The following is a 22,985-nucleotide window of genomic DNA, read 5'->3' on the forward strand; positions in this document are numbered from 1 at the left end:
ATCACAATAAGATGATGAAGAAGAATGACTTACAAAATGACATCACTGGAGTGGCTGAATAACATTTTGTATTTTGACTCAATTTTGACTTGTAAATTTGAAGTTCCCTATAGACTTTGTGAATTATGTAAATAGTCATCTTCTGGATTCTGTGGACTTGTATTTTTGAGTATTTCATTAAGTAAATTTGGAAACTTGCCTTTTAGTCTAGTGTCTGGGTCTGCTTTTTGAGGTCTATTTTTTGGAAACCTAAAATATCCATCTGCAATATGAAGCGCCGTCCTATCAGTTTTCATCATTTGGCAGAATCTGAGCAGAGAGTATAACCCTAAACACTTCAGAATTCATCATGCTACTTTTCTCAGCAGTCAGGTCATCAATAAACACCATTGACTGGCAGCCATACATGTTCATTCCATAATGTTTCCTCCACCGTGTCTGAAAGATGACATGACCAAAACTGAATTATCAAATGATATCGCAAATTTGGATGGCTTAACCTTGGCCTCAAGCTCCGGCGTAAGGAATCTAGGAGTTATCTTTGATCAGGAAATAACTCACACACAACGCACAGACTGCATTCTTTCACCTCCAAAATATTGTAAAGATTTGACACATTCTGAGTCAGAAAGGTGCAGAAAAATTAGTCCATGCATTTATTACTTCCAGGCTGGATTACTGTAACTCCCTTTTATCAGGTTGCTCCAGTAAATCTCTAAAGATTCTCCAGCTAATCCAGAACACTGCAGCAAGATTACTCACAAGAACCAGCATGAGAGATCATATTTCTATGGCTTCTCTACATTGGCTGCCCTCAACGGCCAGGCACCATCATCTCTTCAAAGATGATAGTTCCCTATTATCCAACCAGAGCTTTACGTTCCCAAGCTGCAGGGTGAGGTCAAAAGTAGATCGGAAACCAGAACTTTTAGTTATCAAGCTCCTCTACTGTGGAACCATCTTCCAGTTTTGGTCCAGGAGGCTGACACCCTCTCTACATTTAAGAGTAGACTTAAAACTTTCCTTTTTGATAAAGTTTATAGTCATGCTGCTACAGACTTAAGCTGCCGGGGGTCCTCCCACAATGCACTGAGCTCAGCCACCAAATGCAAATGTAACACTCAGAACCAACTCCACACCTTTATCTGCTTGATTTGCCATGGACAGTCATCATTTTTGAGTCACCAAAAATGGGGTTGGTGGGTGTATAAAAATGGCTGTAATTCCTAAGCAGTTAATGTGACATTTCTGTCACACCCCTTGAATTAACACTGAAAGTTTTCACCCCATCTTGAGTGTTTCATTTCAAACTCAGTATGGTGGCATACAGAGCCCGAATGCCAAAAAACCTATGCCTGGTTTTAGAACTTTACTTTAAAATTTATGTGACGAGTGAAAAAAAATCCAAAATATTTACTTTATTGCGTATGAGGTGAAAGAGTGGGTCATAATTTGTGCTTAGGTTCACCTCTCCCATGGGAAGAAATAAAGTCAGGACCTACTGATGATCTCCAAAAGGGCTGACAACCCAGGTCACAGATTTTCTTTTTTCTGAACTGTCTCTAGTACCATGCTCTCCAACACAGTCCGATTCAGTTGATCTTGAAGATTTGATGTTCTGTGTGTGTGTGTGTGTGGTGTGTGGGCGTGTGGGTGTGTGTGTGCCTGTCAACACCTGGTATGTCTGCTGTGCGGAGGAGGCATGTCTCTGTGTGTCCTGGTGAGCCTTCAGCAGCAGGTTTACCAATCGTGGAATAGCTCCCGCCTCCCTCAGCGGTGCCTGATTGGTTGGGCATAGTGCCAGGTTCCGGATCAGACCAACAGTAGCCTGAAGAGAGAACATAGATCAGAGATGTTTCTGTATTAGGGTCAGCTTTAAAGACAACTTTACGTGCGGTGCCTCCAAATGCCACTAACCACTATTGTTTGGAACTTCAGCAAACTGCATGCACTACACTCATATTACCAACCAGGGTGTGATGTTTCATATCAAAGGAAACCACAGGGATGAGAGAAAATAAGATCTGCTTTCCATAGATGGAGCACTCACCCACTGCTCAGGAGACAGCTGGGCAAACTCCCAGAATCTGGACATCCACAAGAACTCAGTGATGTTTTATTGCAACACCAGCAAGTTCTCAGAAAAGCTCTGACTTTATTTTTAAAGCGCTACATGCAGAGTCTGTAATGCTGCAGGGGAATAGCATCAGTGAAAAACACGTACGGAAAGTTTCCCGAAAATGTAAACATATTACAAATGCAGGGAAAATTAGAAAGCGAGGGAAAAAATATTAATGTGAATGGTTTCTGAAAAGGTTGGTATACAACCCTGTTTTTTAGATCCAAACCTTCTCATCATCTTAGCACCTGCATATCAGTTTACCCCATACCCTGAAAGCAACCAGTGCTGGCAATCATCCATCCATCCATCCATTTTCTATACCGCTTATCTGTCAGGGCTGCCGGGGGTCTGGAGCTTATCCCAGCTGACTACGGGCGAGAGACAACCACACACTCTCACACTCACACCTAGGGGCAATGTAGATTAGCCAATTAACCTTATGTGCATGTGGGAGGAAGCCGGAGTACCCGGAGAAAACCCACGCAGGGCCCATACCGGGATTCGAACCTGAAACCCTCATGATATGCAGTGATTGAATGAACGCTGTATTTAGAGTCTGTACAATAGTGTTTCTGTTAACAGCTACACAAGGACTGTGTGTGCAGGGAGTCATGCCAGGTTTTCTCAGTAAGGGTTTCAGACTGGCCCGAATGAACCGTTGCCTATGGACCACAAGCCAAAATTTCTCTTTCTTAGGTTTAACGGCAAACACCAACTCATTTTTCAGTTTTAAAAAAACTGACTACTCAAATTATGAAGGAAAGCATTTTTTTTTCACTTTTTTTTATGAACAATGAACTGTTGTTAAAAAAGTAAGTCAGCGCTAATTTTATGTTGATATTTTAAGGCAGAGGAAGATGGCAAAACAATCCCCTTGTTTAACATAAGTCTAATTTGTCACCCCCCCTCCAAATAAATTGTTTTGTATTGCACTGACATAGAAACTTGAGTATGAGTAAGTCTAACATAAATTTATATAAATGTGTTTTCAGCTGCAAATGTCAGCAATGTCATGAAGATGTTAATATTGAAGGCTTTGAGCCATAATTTGATCATGTCTGAGATCTGAAGTTGTTGTATATGTATGTAGATATGATGCATGTTGCTGATGTATGATGTGTCTATGATGTACATGGAACATAAGAAACCAAGTTATTCATCTTCTTTGATAGAGGATTCCAGTGTGGAAGTTTCTTCTCATCTGTGCATTCATGTAGTGGTTCCTCACAATCTCAGCTATTATGTTCTTTGCCAACAAACAATGTTCCAAAACCTGCAACATGTAACTCATTTTCTATTACACTACTCCAGGTAGCATATCCAGATTTAAGCTTTTTATGTGCAAAACATGTATGAGATACTTTTGCATGTATTGTGTAGAAGAGCTTAAGTTGCAGCAACTGGACTTCAGTTTAAAAACGAAGATGTTTCACCTCTCCGAAAGGCTTCTTCAGCTCTCATTAACTGGTCGGGAGTCCCAGGTATTAAATCTAGATGGTTGACCTGCCCAGCCAACATGTGACTGCAAAGGGGTTGAATGGGTCGTTATCGCACACAGCCATCATGTGACTCGTTAGAGTCTCATGTGTCCAGGTGTGAATGACTCGCCCATCCCCAATATTCAGTGTGGCTTGTTAATCGGTCGTTGGACCCCCTTTTCATCATGTGACTTGTAAGGGTTACATGGTTCCTGAAGGGAATGAGGTGTAAGTCTGGGGAGGAATCTCAAGGCTGCACTGTAGGTGGTCGACAGGTGGTGGTGCAGACCACCGCCTCAGCCCCCTTGTTGGCTGGGCGGGTCTACCATCTAGCTTTTATACCTGGGACCCCCAACCAGTTAATCAGAGCTGAAGAAGCCCTTTGGATGAGAGGTGAAACGTCTTTGCTTTTAAACTGAAGTCACTGTACAGGCACTGAAATTCCATTAATGTAGAGTTAATAATAATGAAAAAAAACTTACAATTGCTTTGAGAATTATTAGTTTTAACAAAGTATCCCTTCATCTGCAGACTGTGATCAACCAAAACATCTTTGTTTCCACCTCTGCCATTACATTAATGGTGCCATGAGTTCAACACATAAATCAGCCTGTGTCTGTACACACCAGTCAAGTTACAGTTTATATCTATGTCTGTCCACACTGATATAACAAATGTGGTGATTGATAGAGAGCTTCATCGTGTGGTGCAACAACAAGCACATAAAGCTCATCATAACCAATGAGCCTGTACAATGCTTAAAATATGAATGTTGTAAAGAAGCTACAAATTCTATAACATGGATGCTTGACACACATCTTCAACCAGGCAGCAGAAGAGCTATACAGTCAGCACAGTTTCAAGATGGACACCCAAGATTAGTGTTTTCAGTATGTGACCAAATGTGAAATATGGTCACAATCTGCCCTTCTGCTCCTGAGTTATAGATGGAAAAGAGTTTGAACGACATTATGATGCCACACTGAAGCTGTCCCTTGACCTTTGGAATATTAAATGTCATCACTTCATCGTTTTATCCTATTAGACAGTTGTGTAAAACTTTGTCATAATTAGTGTATGGATTCTAAAATGTATGAGTTATGGCCACGTACGGGAGGTCATAGTGCCCCGTGACTACCAAATTTGTGTCAGTTCTCCTTGTGTCCAAGTGGACATTCTAAACATTTAGAAATAACGCAACTTCCTGTTTCTCTTTCTGCTTTTTTCCCTCCCATCCATCTTCCCTCTTTCTGTTATTCATCTACTGTGGCTCTGTAAAGCTTCTTTATAAAGTCACATTGTGCATTTCTGCATTCCACATCATTAAACCCCAATACCTCAGTTCATTAATATAATCTGCCTGAGTGGGCAGGAGAAGAGCAAGCTTGTGTGTGAGTGTGTGGGTGCAAATCAAAAGGGACAAAAGGACGGAGGCCATCTCCTATTGGTAAAAGAGGGACGAAAAGAGAAATAGAAAGTAGATGTAATGATTTTGAATCAGTGTTTATGCATAGGCCTATATTTTAGTATTCTGTATTTGTCTTACTGTCAGCACCTTTTATTGATGCCTACCTCTGTTTTTCACTGTCCACTTTGTTGCTGTAACAACATGAATTTCCCCATTGTGGGACAATAAAGGAAATCTTATCTGAAAAGAACCACACCAGCAATGAAAGTATCCTATTTCAAAGCATTGCATATGTAAAGCATATCTCATGCCTGACCTACCTTCTTCTATATTCTGTTTTACTTTGTACACCTCTGAGCTTTGCCCAGCCCCTGTCCTAAAGACCCACTTTTTTTTTTATTCAAGATGGCATTCAAAGCACTGAAAACCCAGTATTTGTTATTGGGGTAGCAGCAATTGCTTTTGTAAGGATGGAGTTTTTAATGCAGAAGCTGACTCTGTACTCTGAGATACAGTGCATCCAGAAAGTACTCACACCTTGCACATTTTGTTATGTTACAGTCTCATTCCAAAATGGATTTTTTTCCTCAAGGTTCTGCACAAAATACCCCATAATGACAAAGTGAAGCAAGTTTGCTTGAATTTTTTGCAAACTCATTAAATACACATTTAATATACAGTAACTCATTAAATACACATTTAATATATATAATATATATATATATATAACATGTACATAAGTATTCACACTCTGTGATCAATACTTTGTTGAAGCACCTTTGGCAGCAATTACAGCCTCAAGTCTTTTTGAGGATGATCCTATAAGCTTGGCACACTTATTTTTGGGCAGTTTCTCCCACTCTTCAATGCAGAACCTCTCAAGCTCCATCAGGTTGGATGGGGAGCGTCGGTGCAAAGCCATTTTCAGATCTCTCCAGAGATGCTCAGTAGGGTTCAAGTCTGGGTTCTGGCTGGGCCACTCAAGGACATTCAGAGTTGTCCTGAAGCCACTCCACTTTCTTTGTTTGTCTCTCTCTCTGTGTCTGTGTTCTGGGTGTGGCTCATCAGTGCTGCCAATCTGCCTGCTCACCTGAGATCCATCCACTAATCATCTCCAGCTGTACAAATACCCAGGCTCTGCAGTCTACTCTCTGCCAGATCGTTCAGTCTACCTTGTGGTCCAAACCTTGGCCTGCTAGCTACTGTTAGCCTTTTTTCCCTTGTGGGACTTTTTGATCACGACTTGTCTTTTTCCGCTGCAGATCATTGTCTGTGGGTCTCCTGTGAGTCAGCTGCTTCTGCCTGTCTCCTGCCTCCAGCCTTGCTCTGTCTGTCTGTTTGTCTGCCTGCCTGCCTGTCTGCTTGTCTGCTTGCCCCGCATTTCCTGAAGAAAATAAAACCACTTACAAGCAAACTGTTTTCCAGGTCTTGTGTTTGGGTCCAGTTCTCTCTACGCGCCGTATAACAAAAAGTGAAGCAGTGTGAATACTTTCTGGGTGCACTGTATAATCTGCTATGCCATCAATGTGCTCACCTTGGGGTTCATTAAGGGTCTTCCAGGGCACCACAAAGTGTCTCCATCGCAGTGTCTTCACAGCCACCATGACCACCATTTCCACATTGTAATTGATTGCTGTTGAACAACTGGCTTGTATGAGGGTGTGAGCCGAACTAACTTGTGCCAAGACAGGGCAGGGCAATGGAGTTGTAAGCAATCTTAACATTTGCATGCAGCAGATCCAACAGTCTTATCTTCTGTAGTTGTGCACCTGACAAATTCTTGAAAAGTTGGAAGGCTGATGAAAAGAGAGGCATGGTTATAATAATCGCGACTGTGATAAGGGCCCTTGTGTATTTAGTTTTTGGTTTCACAGCTGCGCAATGAATGATGCCACATGCTTCTTCCTTGTTACGTGGTAATGTAACGTAAACAGATGTGACTATGTAGGGCTAGTGGCACAATGGATAACGTGCCTGACTACGGATCAGAAAGTTCTAGCTTCGACTTAGGGGGCTGTGGCTTAGTTGGTTAAACTGCCTGTCTAGTAAACAGGAGATCCTGGGTTCAAATCTCAGTAATGCATTTCCTACCATAAGCATGTAAATGTGAGCTGGTATGATAATTAAAGTTCCTTGATGATGCTAGTGAATTCACTTGGCAGGTAGTACGGAAGAAGTTTGATGGCAATGCGCTTGATACCTGGGCTATAGATGTCCTCTTTAACAGAGACGTGTCCTAGATTGCACCATTTAGACTTGCCAGACATGACAAGTCACCCTCCTTTTTTCTTACTGTTCACAGTGTTGTCGCTGAACAAAGAATCAGGAGACATCTGAGTCAGGTATGTTAGTGCAGCCATGACTTTGTAAAACATGACACTGAACTCCTCTCCCTCTGAATTCAAGTGAGAAACCTTACATTCCTCATGATGATGCAGCTTAACATGGGGCTCTGCATCTCCCCTGTCTCCTCTTTACCTCAGGGTGTTTCTCTGGCAACAGTAGTTCAACACTGCAGAGTGATCAGCTGATTGCATGCGTAGAAAATGCCAGTGGAGTTTCTAGCCTGGATTCCAGTCATTAGGAGTGAGCCAAAAATAATGAGGAGCAACTAGAATTACCGCCTTGCGTTTGTTGCCTCCTCACAGCAGTCAAGCTGCAGTTACATCCATGACTGTCCACACTCATTACATCTGCAGTGACTGATAGAAAGCTTTGTCACAACAACAACAATCACCAAAACCAATAAGCTTGTGATGGACTCCAAATAAAGGCTTTCAAATATGGATGTTGCTGCAAAGAGACTACAAATTCTTCAACCTGACAGCTCAGAAGATGTAAACCAGGGATTCCCAAAGTGGGGCCCATGAGCCCTACTGTGGGTTTCAGTTTGGCCCCTCAGATGTTGTGTATAGTGAAAAAAAAAACTCATAAATGTGTAGGGTCCCTAATTATTAATAATTTCTCAAAATCTGATCACAACAGGCAGACCTTTCGCAGCAAGTCAGGAAATTAAGGGAATTTGGAATCATAGCACAATTTTGCATCTTCATAACACAATTCAATACTGTATTGTGTGATTGTTTATGTATAATACAGTAAGTATTTGGTCCTGGCCCTTGGTCCATCAGTAGGTTTCTCTTTTGGCCTTCCAAGGGAAAACTTTGGACAACCTTAATCTATAGAATCACCAGAGTTTCAAGGTGGATTCCTCAAGAGTGTCATCATTTCAGTATCTGACCAAACATGAAATAGAGCGACAATCTGCCCTTTCCTTTCCTTATGAGTCATGGTGTTGAACGATAGACAGAAAAGTGCTTTTGAACAACATCATGATGTCAAAGTGAAGTTCACCTTTGAAGTATTGGATGTAAAATCTTATCACTTCATTATTTTATCCTATTAGACATTACTCTAATGTTTTGAGCCTTGGTTATTGCTGCCAATGCTTTGCAGCTAATTAATGATAACTAAACCACTAAACAGCATCTTGGTGATGAGGAAGTTCAGGAACATAAAACTATGTATTTGAACATCACAAGGGCTAAATATAACAACAAAACTCTAAAAACACAATCAACAACAGGATGCCACAACCACAGCTTCATCTCTGTGTAGGAGAGTGCAAAGTGTAAGATCTGGATCTAGGAGGATGGAGAGGAGGATCTAGTGATTCACTGTGTCAAGCAGTACTGACAGGACAACAAAGGAGACAAAGGCTGCACTAGCATTGTGGAATTCCTCTGTGATGACAAGAAGGGCAGTCTCGGTTGAGTAGTTGGCTTTGAAATCAGACTGGTGGGCGTCAAGAAGGTTTTTCTGCTGCAAATATGCAATTGAGTGAACTTGACACTGCGTTTTGAAAAGGAGTGGAAGAAGAGAGACAGATAGTGAAATACTTCACATCAGCCTTTGACCAGGTGTGTGGAGGTGTGAAAGTGGGCAGGGTTTGAACTTGTATCTGAAGCTGTTGTGCAGCATCATGTGAATGCCTTCAAACAGAGACAGTGTGCACTGACCCATTTTAATGATCACTGGTTCTTGCAGGTTGCCTGGCATGAAGTTTTTCACCCCACCACAATTGTGCTCCATTCAGAACACCTATAAACATTTTTACCTATAGCAATGGTAAACCTTAACCTTTAAAAAATATACAATATGTTAGTGCTCTTTACAGTATGTAGCATTTCCTGCAAGTCTGCCTGTTCTTTTGTTGACCTTTCCAGCAGGGGGCAGCAACGCACAGTGCAGAGTAAGTGCGAAAGTTGACATTTTAACTAAAATAGTAGGTTTAATTTGCACATTTGAATGCCAAAATCTGAGTCATGCTCAACTGAGAATGAAGAGGCTTTTAGTTTCTTCTGGATCAGCAGACACAGGCACACACACACACACACACACAAACAGAAAGTGAAGCAATGCAACTGCAATGAATTTAGGGGATAAGAGCAAATCAGGTCACATGTAGTGTGTGTGTGTGTGTGTGTGTGTGTGTGTGTGTGTGTGTGTGTGAGAGAGAGAGAGAGAGAGAGAGAGAGAGAGAGTATGTAGAGACGGGGTGGACTCATTTAAGAGCTAAGTTATGCCACTGAGACATTTTTTGTAGATGTTAATGTCACAGTGATCAGTCTATAAATCCAGTTTCTACTTCATCTCTGTAGACTGATTTTCAAATTAAGTTAGGCAACTGGGAAAAAACAGCATGCCAAAGTGTCATCATCTACTGGATGTTGCACTGTCATATGGTTCTTAAACAGTCTAATCATTTTGGTGACCCTCTTACCTTTAGTAACCCCATAATGTGAATTTGTACCATTGATACCATACTTTGCTGCAACACTGTTTTGCTGTGATGCTTCATAAATGTGTGGATGAAGAAATTTCACCCAACTTTCCATCAACATGGAAATGAGTAGATAATGACTGATTTGATTTTTTGGGTAAACTGTTCCTTTAAAGTTTGCTGTTCTACCTGTATTAAAACCCAGCCATTATCAGTCCTTTCTCCCTTGGTTGCTTGCTGTAAGTGCTGCTTACTCTCAGCCTCTCTTCCTGACTGAGGAACAAAAAAAGCAATCCGCTTTATCTCTGGAGCCTTCAGTCTCTGTATCTCTTTATATTTCTGCCTGTCTTTCTCTCCAGTGAAATAGTATGCCAGTGGGTATTGTCACAGCTGAAGTCTTTTGGGAATGAAGTATGATGGAAGATGTGTATCAGGGTGTATGTGGTTGTTCTTTTTATGTATATGTGTGCATATGTGTTGTATTTTTGTCTCTGCAGCAGTGCAAAACTATATTATGGTCTTCTTTATTATCACTTCCCTTCAGACTAGTAGATATCATATAAAGCTTTTTAGGATTCAAATAACATTTCCATTGTTTGGTAAAAGTATACCAATGCAAACCACTCACCTTCACTACAGGCCAATAGTGTGGCTGCCCCAGCAGCTTGACAACAGCTGGGATGCCATAGTGCAGCCGGACGGCATTCTGGGCAAGTTCAGCATCCTGGTGGCGGGAGGTGAGGTGACGCAGGGCGCAGACCGCTGGCTCAGCAACATCCTCCTTCTCCCCAGCACGAAGTACAGCATGGATCAACGCCTCCACGCCGCCGTACTGAGTCACCAGAGTCTGTGGCATAACAGGTTAAGAGAAAAGAATAGGATTGTTCATCTGTAATGCAGGTGTGTAATAAAGCTTGATTTCCTGTTTGAAAATCACTATATATAACAAAGAAATTCATTAAAACATGGAGTGGAAAGACAACAACAATAAAGAAATGGTATACGTGTACACTGTGTGTGTGTGTGTGTGTGTGTGAGAGAGAGAGAGAGAGAGAGAGAGAGAGAGAGAATCCAGGTTTGAAATAAAAGAGGATGATAGATAAGCAGGATCTTTCAGGCACGCTGAAAAAAAAAACTGAAGTGCCATTTACTTAAAAAAGCTAGGTAACAATTTCCACACAGAAAGCTTTACTCAGGAAATTGTCAACTATACTTGTCAGAAAGAATTGTTTTTATCCAAAATACTTGAGTAAACATTACTTAAAATTTTCTTTTTTAGACACAAAATGTACTTACATTTTGATAGTAAATTTTACTCAGGCTACTTTTGCATCTACTTACAAACCCCCAATAAAAATATTTGATTTTCCAAATTACTTAACTATTTTCTCTTTTGATATTTACATAATATTTCATTTACCACCTACACCACTATTCTACTATGGATTTGTTGCATTTTTAACACGGCCTACTTTTAATTAAACGAAATTAAGACAAGGCTTCTACAAATCATGAAATAATAACCTGCTTTCAAACACCTTTATTATGTTTCAGTAGTGATTACTCAGTTGCTCGCTGCAAAAACATATAGTCAAGCATTACTGGCCGAAACAATGCTAATCAGTCCTGCCAAAAACAATGCTCAGAAAATTCACTAAAATGTGAACATTTAGAGAGACAAAATATTGATGAAACGACCAGAAGCGTAACTTAAGTACTACTGCCTTGCAAGAGAGGTAAGGGCAATCACACAAATAGACCATATCACTTTCTTTCAAAGGGACCTCCTTCAACACCGAAATCCTTCATCAAAAACAAATGTTACAGTTCACAATGTGTCGTGCAATGCTTCCACAGAAGAACATCTATGTCCTGGACCAGCATACACAAACTGGGGAAGCACTAATGCTCAAAGTTTGTTTCGCAAAGACCGAACCATGGGTGACATTTTTGGTACATCCAGCTCAAGAACGAGCTTCTGAAACACTTCAAATGTGTATTTCAGTTTTGGTGGGTAGCTCAAGTTCATGGTATAGATTAAACCCATGAGCAGAAGGCAAGCCTTTGCCACAGTTTTGCAGTCATGTAGAACCTCCTCTCCTTCGACGATGACTGACACATGGGAAGGAGTGTGGCCTTCCTGTACTGCATTTCCACTGATGACAAAAAATCTTGAGGATGTGATGAGCAGAGTCTTCTTCACTTGCATCCTGTCAAAAACATGTGATACAGTGCTCAAAAGTCAATGTACTACACATTTTCTCTTTAAAAGAGGTGATTCATGGCGTTGAAGAAACCAATGCAGATGCAGATTATACATACAAAGAGGGTGTTGGTTGAATGCTAGGTAAATATTTACGTAACTATTGATTTTAATTCACTTACTTTTAAGACTTAAGTTAATGAATTACTTCTCACATCTAACTCTTTGTCCGAGTTAACCCTGTATCGATGTATAATCTGGTCAGTGAGGTAACCATCATTTCTTTCACGTACAAAATTTGAAAAATCAAAAGGTTGTTAGAAATAGTATTTTTAAATATTTTTATTTTAAATATATATTTTCAGAATTATCCACAACTTTGTTTAAAAAATAGCATTTCTTAAATATCCATCAGGGTTTTTTAAACAACACCAGTGACATGAGGGACTTATTTGGTTGGAGAAGAGACAAATTTATTATGGTGAGAATAATCATAATACAATCCCAAATATTCAAAATTTACCTGGCAATCTTTAATCAGTTCCTCCCCAGGCTCTCCAAGGAACGTAGGATGAGATCTCTTCTGTCTTCAATATGTTGCTGTGACAGAGGAGAAGCAAATTCCAACATGAGCAACATGTAACATATACAAATAGAAATACAAAGTTAGCCACGGTCATTGGCAATGTAATTTAATTTAATTTATATATTTAGAGAGAGGCATATGATAATAATGGAATCTTCTTTGGAAAGGAATGTCTCTTCAGCAGGGCTCACCATCAGTTTATTAGAGAATTCCTAACATTTACAGTTATTTTTAGTTATTTTTATGATGTTTGACAAGTTCTCATAATAAGGAGATGGGAGAATAGTGAGCTAGGCCAACAAAGATATTTTTTTTGCTCAAATTGTCATCAGTTATCTATTCTCAGTGTGTATGAACCCAGCATAGGATGACAGCATTATACAAATGTCCCTGTAACTTTACCTGAATCCAGCAGGGGTCTGATTTTCATGCCTGAAACCCTGCTCTTTGCACAAAATATCTCCAGAAGTTTGGAAGTGCAAGTGTCCAGTTTTGACAAAAAGCTTCACTCCAGATGAATTGTTGTTATCCTTCTGAACTCTTCTTTAATCTGAAACAGAAGATGTTAAAAACACAGCAACGTGAACAAGACAACCCACTTTGCTAGAACATTTAATACCACAGTCCTCACATATAGTGTAATACTATTAACCAGAGACACAAGCTACAGATTTAAAGACCACATGAAATGGTTGAGAGAGTGCTGAGTGACTCAGCATATTTGTATTTATCCGATAAAAACACAAAGTGGGGCAAGGACTTGCCACCAACATTGATTGAGGGTATTGCTTGACAACTTCTATTCTTCGAATCGCAAAAGACTTCTCCATCTTCTCACCGATGATCTTCTCATTCTGTTTCTTATTTACTTCCTTCAACAAATCCACTCTCTCCTCCTCTAAAGTGTCCTCGGTGTCACCTAATGGCAGTGGTGGCAGGTAGTTTACTTCAGCTTTCTTTGGCCTTTTGATGCCTCTGGGTAAACTCTCTTCAATAAAGATTCTTCTTTTCAGTGTCTTAACCTCCAGCTCTTAAAAGGCAAGTTGACGACATCTTAATTTCGCCCTATATTTGCCCATTTTATACTTGATCCTCTGTTGCCATCCATATAAGCAAATAAAAGATCCAGGCTCTTTAAGGCATGGGTACTTTTGTACCAAGGCTTCTACTGGATACCAGTTGGGTATGCTGTGTAGCCAAATATTGTCTCTGCTAGTTCCTCAAGTATGCTACTTGTCAGTCTTGGATTGTTCAGCAGTGTGCCATCTTTTCATAGGCTTGGTTTCCTGCTTCCAGCACAATGTCTACATTATAAGAAAAAGTATTTCAAACTCAGCTGGCCATGGCTTAGACCTGTGAGATGTTACACTTTCATCTGAGGAGGACAGCAGGACTATGTCCCAAGATCCAGATGCAAGAGCTTGCAACAGATTTTTCTGGTACTGAGGATTGAACATGATGATTCCGCTGGACTGAGAGTTAAGACAAATGCTCGAGTCATTACAAGCTTTAAGGCAGCTTTGACTTGTACTTCTTCAACTGAGTTCAAAGTGAAAAACTGGCCATCAAACTCCATTTCTTGACACATTGCGGTGAACAACCCAGGAATATGAAATGTCTCTTGAATAACATTAACAGTGTACCAGGGATGCCTGTAGGTAGAATCAGTTTGTGAATGTCATCGTCCTCCAAAATGATCTGCAGCTTTTCTGGATTACTCTCAACAGGAAGAAGCTGCATTGGAAACACAGAAATGAGGAATGAATACACTTGAAATAAATAAATCCTTCACATAAATTGGTGCAAAAACCTCTCATATCATACCTAAATGCAGAGACAAATGTGGTGCTTCAAAGTTGCCAGTCGTCTTCATGCTAGAGGGTATGCAGCCAGAGGATAAAAATTTGGAAGCTCTCTTTGCCCAAGTAACCACACATTGCGTATGTTCTCTAACTGATAGCTTCTAAGGTGTTCATTGTACCATGTGTTTTGTAGTCTGATATAAAAGGACAGTTTGTCACAAATAACCATTATCTGCAACTCCTCTACAAAGTCAGACGATCTTGCAGTGGAACCACAACACACCAACATTCCAAGTACATAGTTGGTGCCTAAAAAGCAGACCTTATTAGCAACATGCTGTGTCCTGACAGCTGAGAATCTGCACTTCACCAAGTCTGACCTTCCATTTCTTTCCAAGATCCTTGAAAGAACAGTCGCCAATCAGTTATATGACTTTCTTCAAAATAATAACTTATTTGAAACTTTTCAATCTGGCTTTAGAGCTCATCATAGCACAGAAACAGCATTGGTCAAAGTCACAAACGACCTTCTCCTGGCATCAGACAAGGGATTTATCTCTGTCCTTGTACTGTTAGACCTTAGTGCTGCATTTGACATCATTGACCACTCTATATTACTGCACAGATTGGAACACCTAGTTGGCATCAAAGGAACTGCATTAAGCTGGTTTCAGTCTTATTTATCAGAGCGATTTCACTTTGTTCATGTTAATGATACATCGTCCACACTCTCAAAAGTTAGTCATGGAGTTCCCCAAGGTTCTGTCCTTGGGCCAATATTATTCAGCCTGTATATGCTCCCCATTGGTGATATTATTAGGAAACACTCCATACATTTTCATTGTTATGCGGATGACACACAATTGTACTTATCAATGAAACCAGATGAAACAAATCAGCTAGTCAAGCTTCAGGCATGTCTTAAAGACATAAAAACCTGGATGACCAGCAACTTCCTACTTCTAAATTCAGACAAAACCGAAGTTATTGTTCTGGGCCCCGAACACCTTAGAAATAAATTATGCAGTGATATTGCATTGAGAGATGGCTTAGCCGTGGCCTCAAGCTCCACTGTGAGAAATCTAGGAGTTATCTTTGACCAGGACATGTCCTTTAACTCGCACATAGCAAATATTTCAAAGACTGCATTCTTTCACCTCCGAAATATCGCAAAGATTAGGCACATCCTGAGTCAGAAAGATGCAGAAAAATTAGTTCATGCATTCATTACATCTAGACTGGATTACTGTAACTCCCTTCTATCAGGCTGCCCCAGTAAATCCATAAAGACTCTCCAGCTAATCCAGAACGCTGCAGCACGACTACTGACAAGAACCAGCATGAGAGACCATATTTCTCCTGTTCTGGCTTCTCTACATTGGCTACCTGTAAAATTCAGGATAGATTTTAAAATTCTCCTCCTTACTTATAAAGCCCTGAACGATCAGGCACCATCCTATCTTAAAGAGTTAATAGTACCCTATTATCCCACCAGAACTTTGCGTTCCCAAAATGCAGGGCTACTTGTGGTTCCTAGAGTCCTCAAAAGTAGATTGGGAACCAGAGCCTTTAGTTATCAAGCTCCTCTGCTATGGAACCATCTTCCGGTTTCGGTCCGGGAGGCAGACACCCTCTCTATATTTAAGAGTAGACTAAAAACTTTCCTCTTTGATAAAGCTTATAGTTAGGGCTGGCCTAGGCCGGCCCCTAGTTATGCTGCTATAGGCTTAGACTGCCGGGGGGCCCTCCCATGACGCACTGAGCTCTTTCTTCCTCTCCCTCTCCTTCTGCACACATTCATGTCCCATTAATGCATATTACTAACTCAACTTTTTCCCTGGAGTCCCTGTGCTTTCTTTCCCGCAGATTCCTAGCGATCATGACTGGACCTCCTGCTGCGGTCCTGCTGTCGTCCTGCTCAAAACCTACTGCAATTACTACTGTTTAGTCCTAATCTGATTTAAATCTGTTAAGACTCAGTACAGCTACTACCATTATTGTTACTACCATTGTTATCAAAATCACCATAATACCTTCTGTATACTTCATTGTCATTATCATTATCTACATTTCGATACTTCTGGTATTATTACTGCTGCTATGCATCTCTGCTTGTGTGCTCCTTCTCTCACACCCCACCCCCTCTGCCTTTCTCCCTTGCTCTCTCTGTCGCTCTCCTGCTCTCTCTCTCTCTCTCTCTCTCTCTCTCTCTCTCTCTCAACCCAACCGGTCAAGGCAGATGGCCGCCCATCTTGAGCCGGGGTCTGCTCCGAGGTTTCTGCCTTCTAAAAGGCAGTTTTTCCTCGCCACTGTTGCCAAGTGCTTGCTCAAGTGGGAATGTTGGGCTCTCTCTATTTCACAAGTTAATTAAAGAGTTTGGTCTAGACCTGCTCTAATTGGAAAGTGTCATGAGATAACTTTTGTTGTGAATTGGCGCTATATAAATAAACTGAACTGAACTGAATTGAATTAAAAAGCAGACCTTATTAGCAACATGCTGTGTCCTGACAGCTGAGAATCTGCACTTCACCAAGTCTTTTAAGTCATCCTTAAGTACATTTAAAGAGACCTCTGTTGTTTTTGTGACTGCTAGTGATGGTTTAATAGCATGTGACTCCTGGTAGGCCATCAAAAGCTGGTGCTTGTTTGTAAAGGACAGCAAGATATGAAACAACCTGTTTGCCTGACAATTCTCTTGAAGAACCCATGTTTGGCCTTGAACCTCACTGACCACAGAGAAGCCACAGGGCCAAATTCCCAAATGAGCTGAGGATAGTGCTCAAGGAAGTGGTGCTTTGGCAGGAGCTTTTCTTAGGGGGAAAGCTTCAAGGAACCTGCTTCAGTGTTCTGAAATCATGCTGTCAAGATAGCAGATGTTTTCCTCTGTATGGAATGGAGACATGACCAGATCCACAATGTCTTTCAGCATGTTCCATATAGGCTCGTGTTTAGGTATTTTTAAATCTATTATTAGAGGCAGCAGACTATAAGTACCAATAAGCACCAATCATGTGCCTTGCCTCCCACTGATTTTCGAGTGCCGAAGTTACCAGGTACAAGATGAGGGTGATTTGTTTTACTCCACTTGTATGGGAACTGACAAATTGCATTGTTGAGTTCCATGAGAGAAAAATACTTTTTCTTGATTAAGACATGAAATGATGAAGCCAACTCCACTGGAACAATGCCCTCTTTGAAAAAACTCTTTGGATTCTGGAACCCAAACTGCTTAGTGTCTTCTGCCTTGCAAAGAACTGCTAGATAGATATATGTCAATGTTGATCGCAACTGTACTGGAATGTTTCCCAACACCCAATATACAGCCGTGCTTTTTTTGGGATGTCCCAAGAGGATTACACACCTCAAAGTCATCAATGTACAGAATGAGACTAACTCTGTCTTCCTCAGAGAAAAAAATCAATTCTCTGATCGTGAGAGCCATCATGAAACATCTGGTATTGCAAAGAATTTTCAGAATTTATTTCACACCCAAGTGCCTTTTCTTGAATAGCCTTATTATTTAAGGCCTGCAGCAAAGATTGCAATAGTGGGGCGTACTGGAGTGCTTTACCCTCTTTTTCATCAAGTATGTGTTCTTCCGGTTCAACAACTGAAAAATGTTTCTTCATAAATTCTCTCCTCTTGTATGAGGTAGTAAAAGGCCTTTCTGCCCCCAAAGTAGTGCTAATAGGATGTGACTCACAAATATTTTTGACCAAATCTGAGATAACAGCTGAATCCAGTTCACAGTTATGGCTTTTCAAGGTGGGCTCTACCACATCCCTTAGAGCTGGACCAGATACACAGGAAGATATGAACAGGAGCTCATCAACTATTTCATCAGTACATTTGTTGGGCCCAATGAAAGTGGTTTCCAACTTCAAGAAAAGATGGCCAAAATTCTCCTTAATGTCTTGAGACAACTCCTTTGGTTCCTCCTCCAAAGGCTCTGAGTTATCCTCCATATAGGTCTCATCCCCAACAAAAGTGGGCTCAGTGTGTGTAGCAATGGTGGTATAAATGTTTGTACTGATGTTGCAGTTTTTTAAAACACATGTAACTACTTCGAACCTCCATAAGTGGCTGAACTAAAAAAAACTAAACTAAATGAACTCCACATGCTGTCGAGACAAATGGGTCCTAAGGGCATGAAATGTTTTGAATGAGCAAGGGCAATCAGTGTAAAGACAAGGCACTGACTGACTGCAGCCATCATTTTCATGTTTTAGCCTGTAGTGTTTTAACAATTCTATCTTCTTGTTGGTTTCAAAGCTACATATCTTAGGCATCCATCTCATGCTGAGGCATGTGGAAAATAAATTCAACATCTCAAAAGTAAACCGTGTTGGGGTCAATAAACATTTTATGTCATTCTGAACCTACAACAGTACTAATTTTATCTTACCTTGCATAAGCTGTTGAGAACAAATTCCGGAGAGTCAATGTCCTTCAATATTCTGGGAAATATAAAGAGAATTTATGTATTATGCATATACCACAAAATCTAAATTTGATGAACATCTTTGTATAAATGCATTTTGTGTTTGTGACAGGTTTTATCCCCACACATAAAAACAGTATTTATTGATTTATTTAAAATTCAGGACTGCAGTGACAAACAAAACATCACACTGGTACCTAATTACATGCACATAGATGAATCTCTTTGACAATAGTTGTAGATAATGCTGTTTTGGTTTTTGTTTTTTTAAACAAAACTATTCCAAACCTTTTATTACAGTGTGTTTTGTAAACTAACCAAAATAAAACTATCATTTTAAAAATGTGAGCTTGAGCTATGGGGAATTACGATGGACTTTTTTCTTACACTATTTTCTGACTTATTGGACAAATGATTTATCCTCAGAATAACAAGCGGATTCACCAACTACTAAAATAATCTGTAGCTGCAACTCTCACAATTTAATTGCTAAATCCATTATTGTGACAGCTTTAAATCAACAATAATTTGGAGATGATTCTCACCAAAGCAAAAGCCACAGCTGCCATTAACAGATTCAAATCTCATACTGCAAATGCCAATATTAATATTTTGTAATGTTACCTGTAGAATCAGGCTCCTTGCTCCTGCTTTCGCTGTTCACAGCCCAGCCTGCCCACCAGGAGCTGCCTCCATCAGCTCTCCCCTGACTGAACATTCTCCAGCTATCCCATATCTCATGTTGTTAACTGCTTTCCTGCCTGTACAACATCCATTACATGTATGCCCATTCTGGGTGAGGGATCCCTCCTCACCCTGATGTTTCCCCCATTTTTTCCTTGTTAAAGGTTTTGCTGGGAGTTGTTTCTTAGTCGATGTGAGGGTCGAAGGACAGAGGACGTTGCTGATGTTATGTTAAGCCCTTTGAGACAAACTGCTTGTAAAAATGGGCTAAACAAATAAAGTTGTCTTGTCTTGTCTTGCTTTGTAGATGCACTGTTACAGTCTTAGATTGCGGTAACTTCCGCTTGATGTATCAGGAAAAAAAAAAAAAAAACATAAAAAAAACTGCAGTCACATATCAAAATATCAGAAATATGAAAAATAAAAACACTGGATATAGTCATCAATATGACACAGAAGTTTCTGTAAAACATTTCAAAAAGTAGTGACATTAAAATGACAAAAGGTTATGTAAAGTAAATTGAATTTGCTCCAAAGTTAGTAATTCCTGCTACCCACCCGAGACACAATCTGCAAGACTGAAACCAACAGCATATTTAAAAGTCAAAACACCAATTTTTTCAAGTATGAATAAGACATTCTAGAAACAAAGGTGAAATAGTTTGGTATTAAATCCTTCAGAGGTTCATTGTATTAGCTACTAAATAAGTACAGCATTGACTAGCAGATGATATATATCACAGATGAACTCTTACAGGTTTACTAAATTCAAAATCTCCTGTTTTGCAACCTTAAAAACTGTTCACAAAAAGAAGCAGCAGCAGCCTCTCACATGCATCAGGCAGACTCAAGTTAGCATTTGATAACTAGTTAGCAGGCTAAACTGATTGGCTAACACTAATGTTAAGTACTCAATTTTTCACCACTGACTTCAGCAGATGAGCAAACAACAATGTACAAAAGTTAATTAAGAATATAACCTACCCTTATGGTTCCATATTGATGAACTTTCTCGACAAATTTGCGACCACACTGTGCTTGTCCTCCGTCCTCTGGTCAGAGTTGCTATGTCAGAACATGTCTCAGCTCGCGTGAATTAAAAAAGCGCAAAATGGTCTTCTGACGTCACGCTCTGAGTGCCCACAAGGTGGCGAGGTTCACTTATTTTAATTTTAATTCTGTTACTACTTTGTACAGCTACTACCATTATTACTGTTACTAATACTGCTATCATAATCAGTGTAGTACCTCCTGTATACTTAATTATCATTATCTACAGTCCCAATATTTCTAGTATCATTACTGCTGCTATGCATCTCTGCTGGTGTGCTAATTCTCTCACGCCCAACCCCCCTCTCCCTCTCTCTCTCTCTCTCTCTCTCTCTCTCTCTCTCTCTCTCCCCCTCTCTCTCAACCCAACCAGTCAAGGCAGATGGCCGCCCATCTTGAGCCGGGGTCTGCTCCGAGGTTTCTGCCTTCTAAAAGGCAGTTTTTCCTCGCCACTGTCGCCAAGTGCTTGCTCAAGGGGGAATGTTGGGCTCTCTCTATTACAATTTAATTAGAGTTTGGTCTAGACCTGCTCTAATTGGAAAGTGTCATGAAAATTCAAAATTCAATTTCAATTCAGTTTATTTATATAGCGCCAATTCACAACAAAAGTTATCTCATGACACTTTCCAAGTAGAGCAGGTCTAGACCAAACTCTTTAATTAAATATTACATTTTTAATTTTAATATTCTATTTTTGATCTGAGTATAAAATCGAAAGTGCGAAAATTAAAGCATTATTTGTTTTATTGGTATCACATTCAAAAACAAAAAATGAAAAACAGTCATTTTTCCATTTTGTGATTTTCGATTCTGAATGGATTATCAAATGAACTAACTTTTTTGGTTCTGGTCAGACTGAGCCTGGGACGCCTGTTCATATAGTGCAGTTTTTGGGGCTTAAAGTTAAAATTTAGTGTAGATTAGGTGCAGACTGATCTATCACAGTGTTTTATAGGAACAGGCCTTTAAGTCATTTTTAGCATGAATTCAAAAGCTGTTATCCCAACTGATCAGCAGCTATCAAGGAGGTGATCTGTATGAGCAGTCTATATTAATGTTTTTTCTCACATATATGATCTAATATCAGTGTTTTCAGTCTCTTGTTCGCTTTAGATTAAATGCAGTCTCTATGGACTGAAAATACATTTAAAAAATTAAGCACGCTGTAATAACAAATCTCAGTGTCTCATAACTAGGGCTCAGTAGTTGAACAGGTTATTATAACAGAACCAAAACAAGGATGACTCAAAATTATGTCTCATAATTATGACTTAAAAGGCAAAAACTCAACACAGACTTAGTGATGACTGTGTTGTAAGGAAAGCTGACTTTGATTCGGAATGAGCAGATGAAATGTTTAGATGTCCACGCACATTCCACTCATTTCACTGTTACCTTGTTGCGTGAGTTATTACAGGTGAGGTTGGACAGGATGCCAGTTGCACAGGTCAACATGTTAACATCATCTGAGCCCAGCTGGGTGACTAGTATCTGCAGCAGACCATCTAACCCCTCCTGAAGAGAGACCAATGAACATAGAATAAAAGAGAAAAAAATGAATAAAGTCTTCCCACAGATGGATTAATACTAACACAGTGTTACCATCTACGCTACTCATATATTTTTTTTTTTTTTTAAGAAAAGGACATACTGTTGTGTTGTTTTGTGTTCTTTAATTATTTGGAGTAACGCACGTAATATAAAATTTAAAAAGCAATCCTGCAGGCACTGGTAGGGTCAGTAAAATGTCCAAGAGGATATGGTGGTCTTTAAATCAGAGAAAATAATCCATTAGAACACTGTGCTTGGATGGCAGGTGGATGATTTATGCTACATGCAGATTCGGGGGAAGAATTGCAGATTCGGGGGATGTACTGACAAGGAGGGAGAATGTTATAAAATGTTGTTTTTCAGGTGTTGTTCATATGTCGTCATATCAGCTACAGTGCCTTGAGAAATATGTAACTCCTGTCCAAAAACAACAACAACAACAACAAAAAAACTTTATCGCTACCAGTACAGTACATACCTGTTTGGTTGCAGCATCTGACAGATTGCGCAGTGTCCACAGACAGTTCTGGATCAGACGCTGACTGGAACCTGTGAGATGTTGGCCCAAAGCCTGCATACCACCTAGAAAAAGATGCAAAAAAAAAAAATACAGTTACCATAGGTACAGTTACACTGAGTGTACTGCATTCACGTTCAGTGATGTGGACATACCAGCCTCAACTATTGCTGGCTTGTTGCTGGGACAGACAGACAACACTTTGAGAACGCGGCTAGTGGTCCATAGTAACTTCTCATAGTTATAGTTCCTCATAATGAACACCAGACCCTCTGGGCCCCCATTGGCTAAGATGATCAGCTGATGAGACACAGGAAGTAAGAGGTATAATTCTGTATGAAAGAGGACAGAAGAATGTTG

General features: G+C 40.1%; 1 protein-coding gene and 2 long non-coding RNA genes across 3 annotated transcripts in view; all 3 read right to left on the reverse strand.

Moving 5' to 3' along the window:
- The window catches only part of LOC124072759 (junction plakoglobin-like), a 42,124-nt gene that overhangs the window by 14,773 nt on the left and 4,366 nt on the right, over nt 1-22,985 (reverse strand). Inside the window, exons 4-8 of the mRNA XM_046414416.1 lie at nt 22,781-22,925; nt 22,587-22,690; nt 21,953-22,072; nt 10,420-10,638; nt 1,676-1,828 (exon numbers count right to left, since the gene is read on the reverse strand). Of these exons, the coding sequence (XP_046270372.1) occupies nt 1,676-1,828; nt 10,420-10,638; nt 21,953-22,072; nt 22,587-22,690; nt 22,781-22,925 (741 nt within the window). The remainder of the gene's footprint in view (nt 1-1,675; nt 1,829-10,419; nt 10,639-21,952; nt 22,073-22,586; nt 22,691-22,780; nt 22,926-22,985) is intronic.
- On the reverse strand, nt 11,317-12,722 carry LOC124072762. The gene is made up of 2 exons (XR_006845589.1): nt 12,518-12,722; nt 11,317-12,001 (listed from the first exon to the last, which is right to left on the reverse strand). It is a non-coding gene; the product is annotated as an uncharacterized LOC124072762 (long non-coding RNA).
- Nucleotides 12,990-19,584, reverse strand: LOC124072761. Its single transcript, XR_006845588.1, has 4 exons — nt 19,448-19,584; nt 18,788-18,839; nt 14,224-14,314; nt 12,990-13,130 (listed from the first exon to the last, which is right to left on the reverse strand). It is a non-coding gene; the product is annotated as an uncharacterized LOC124072761 (long non-coding RNA).

Source organism: Scatophagus argus, chromosome 16, assembly GCF_020382885.2.
Source record: "Scatophagus argus isolate fScaArg1 chromosome 16, fScaArg1.pri, whole genome shotgun sequence".
In the NCBI taxonomy this organism is placed as follows: domain Eukaryota; kingdom Metazoa; phylum Chordata; class Actinopteri; family Scatophagidae; genus Scatophagus; species Scatophagus argus.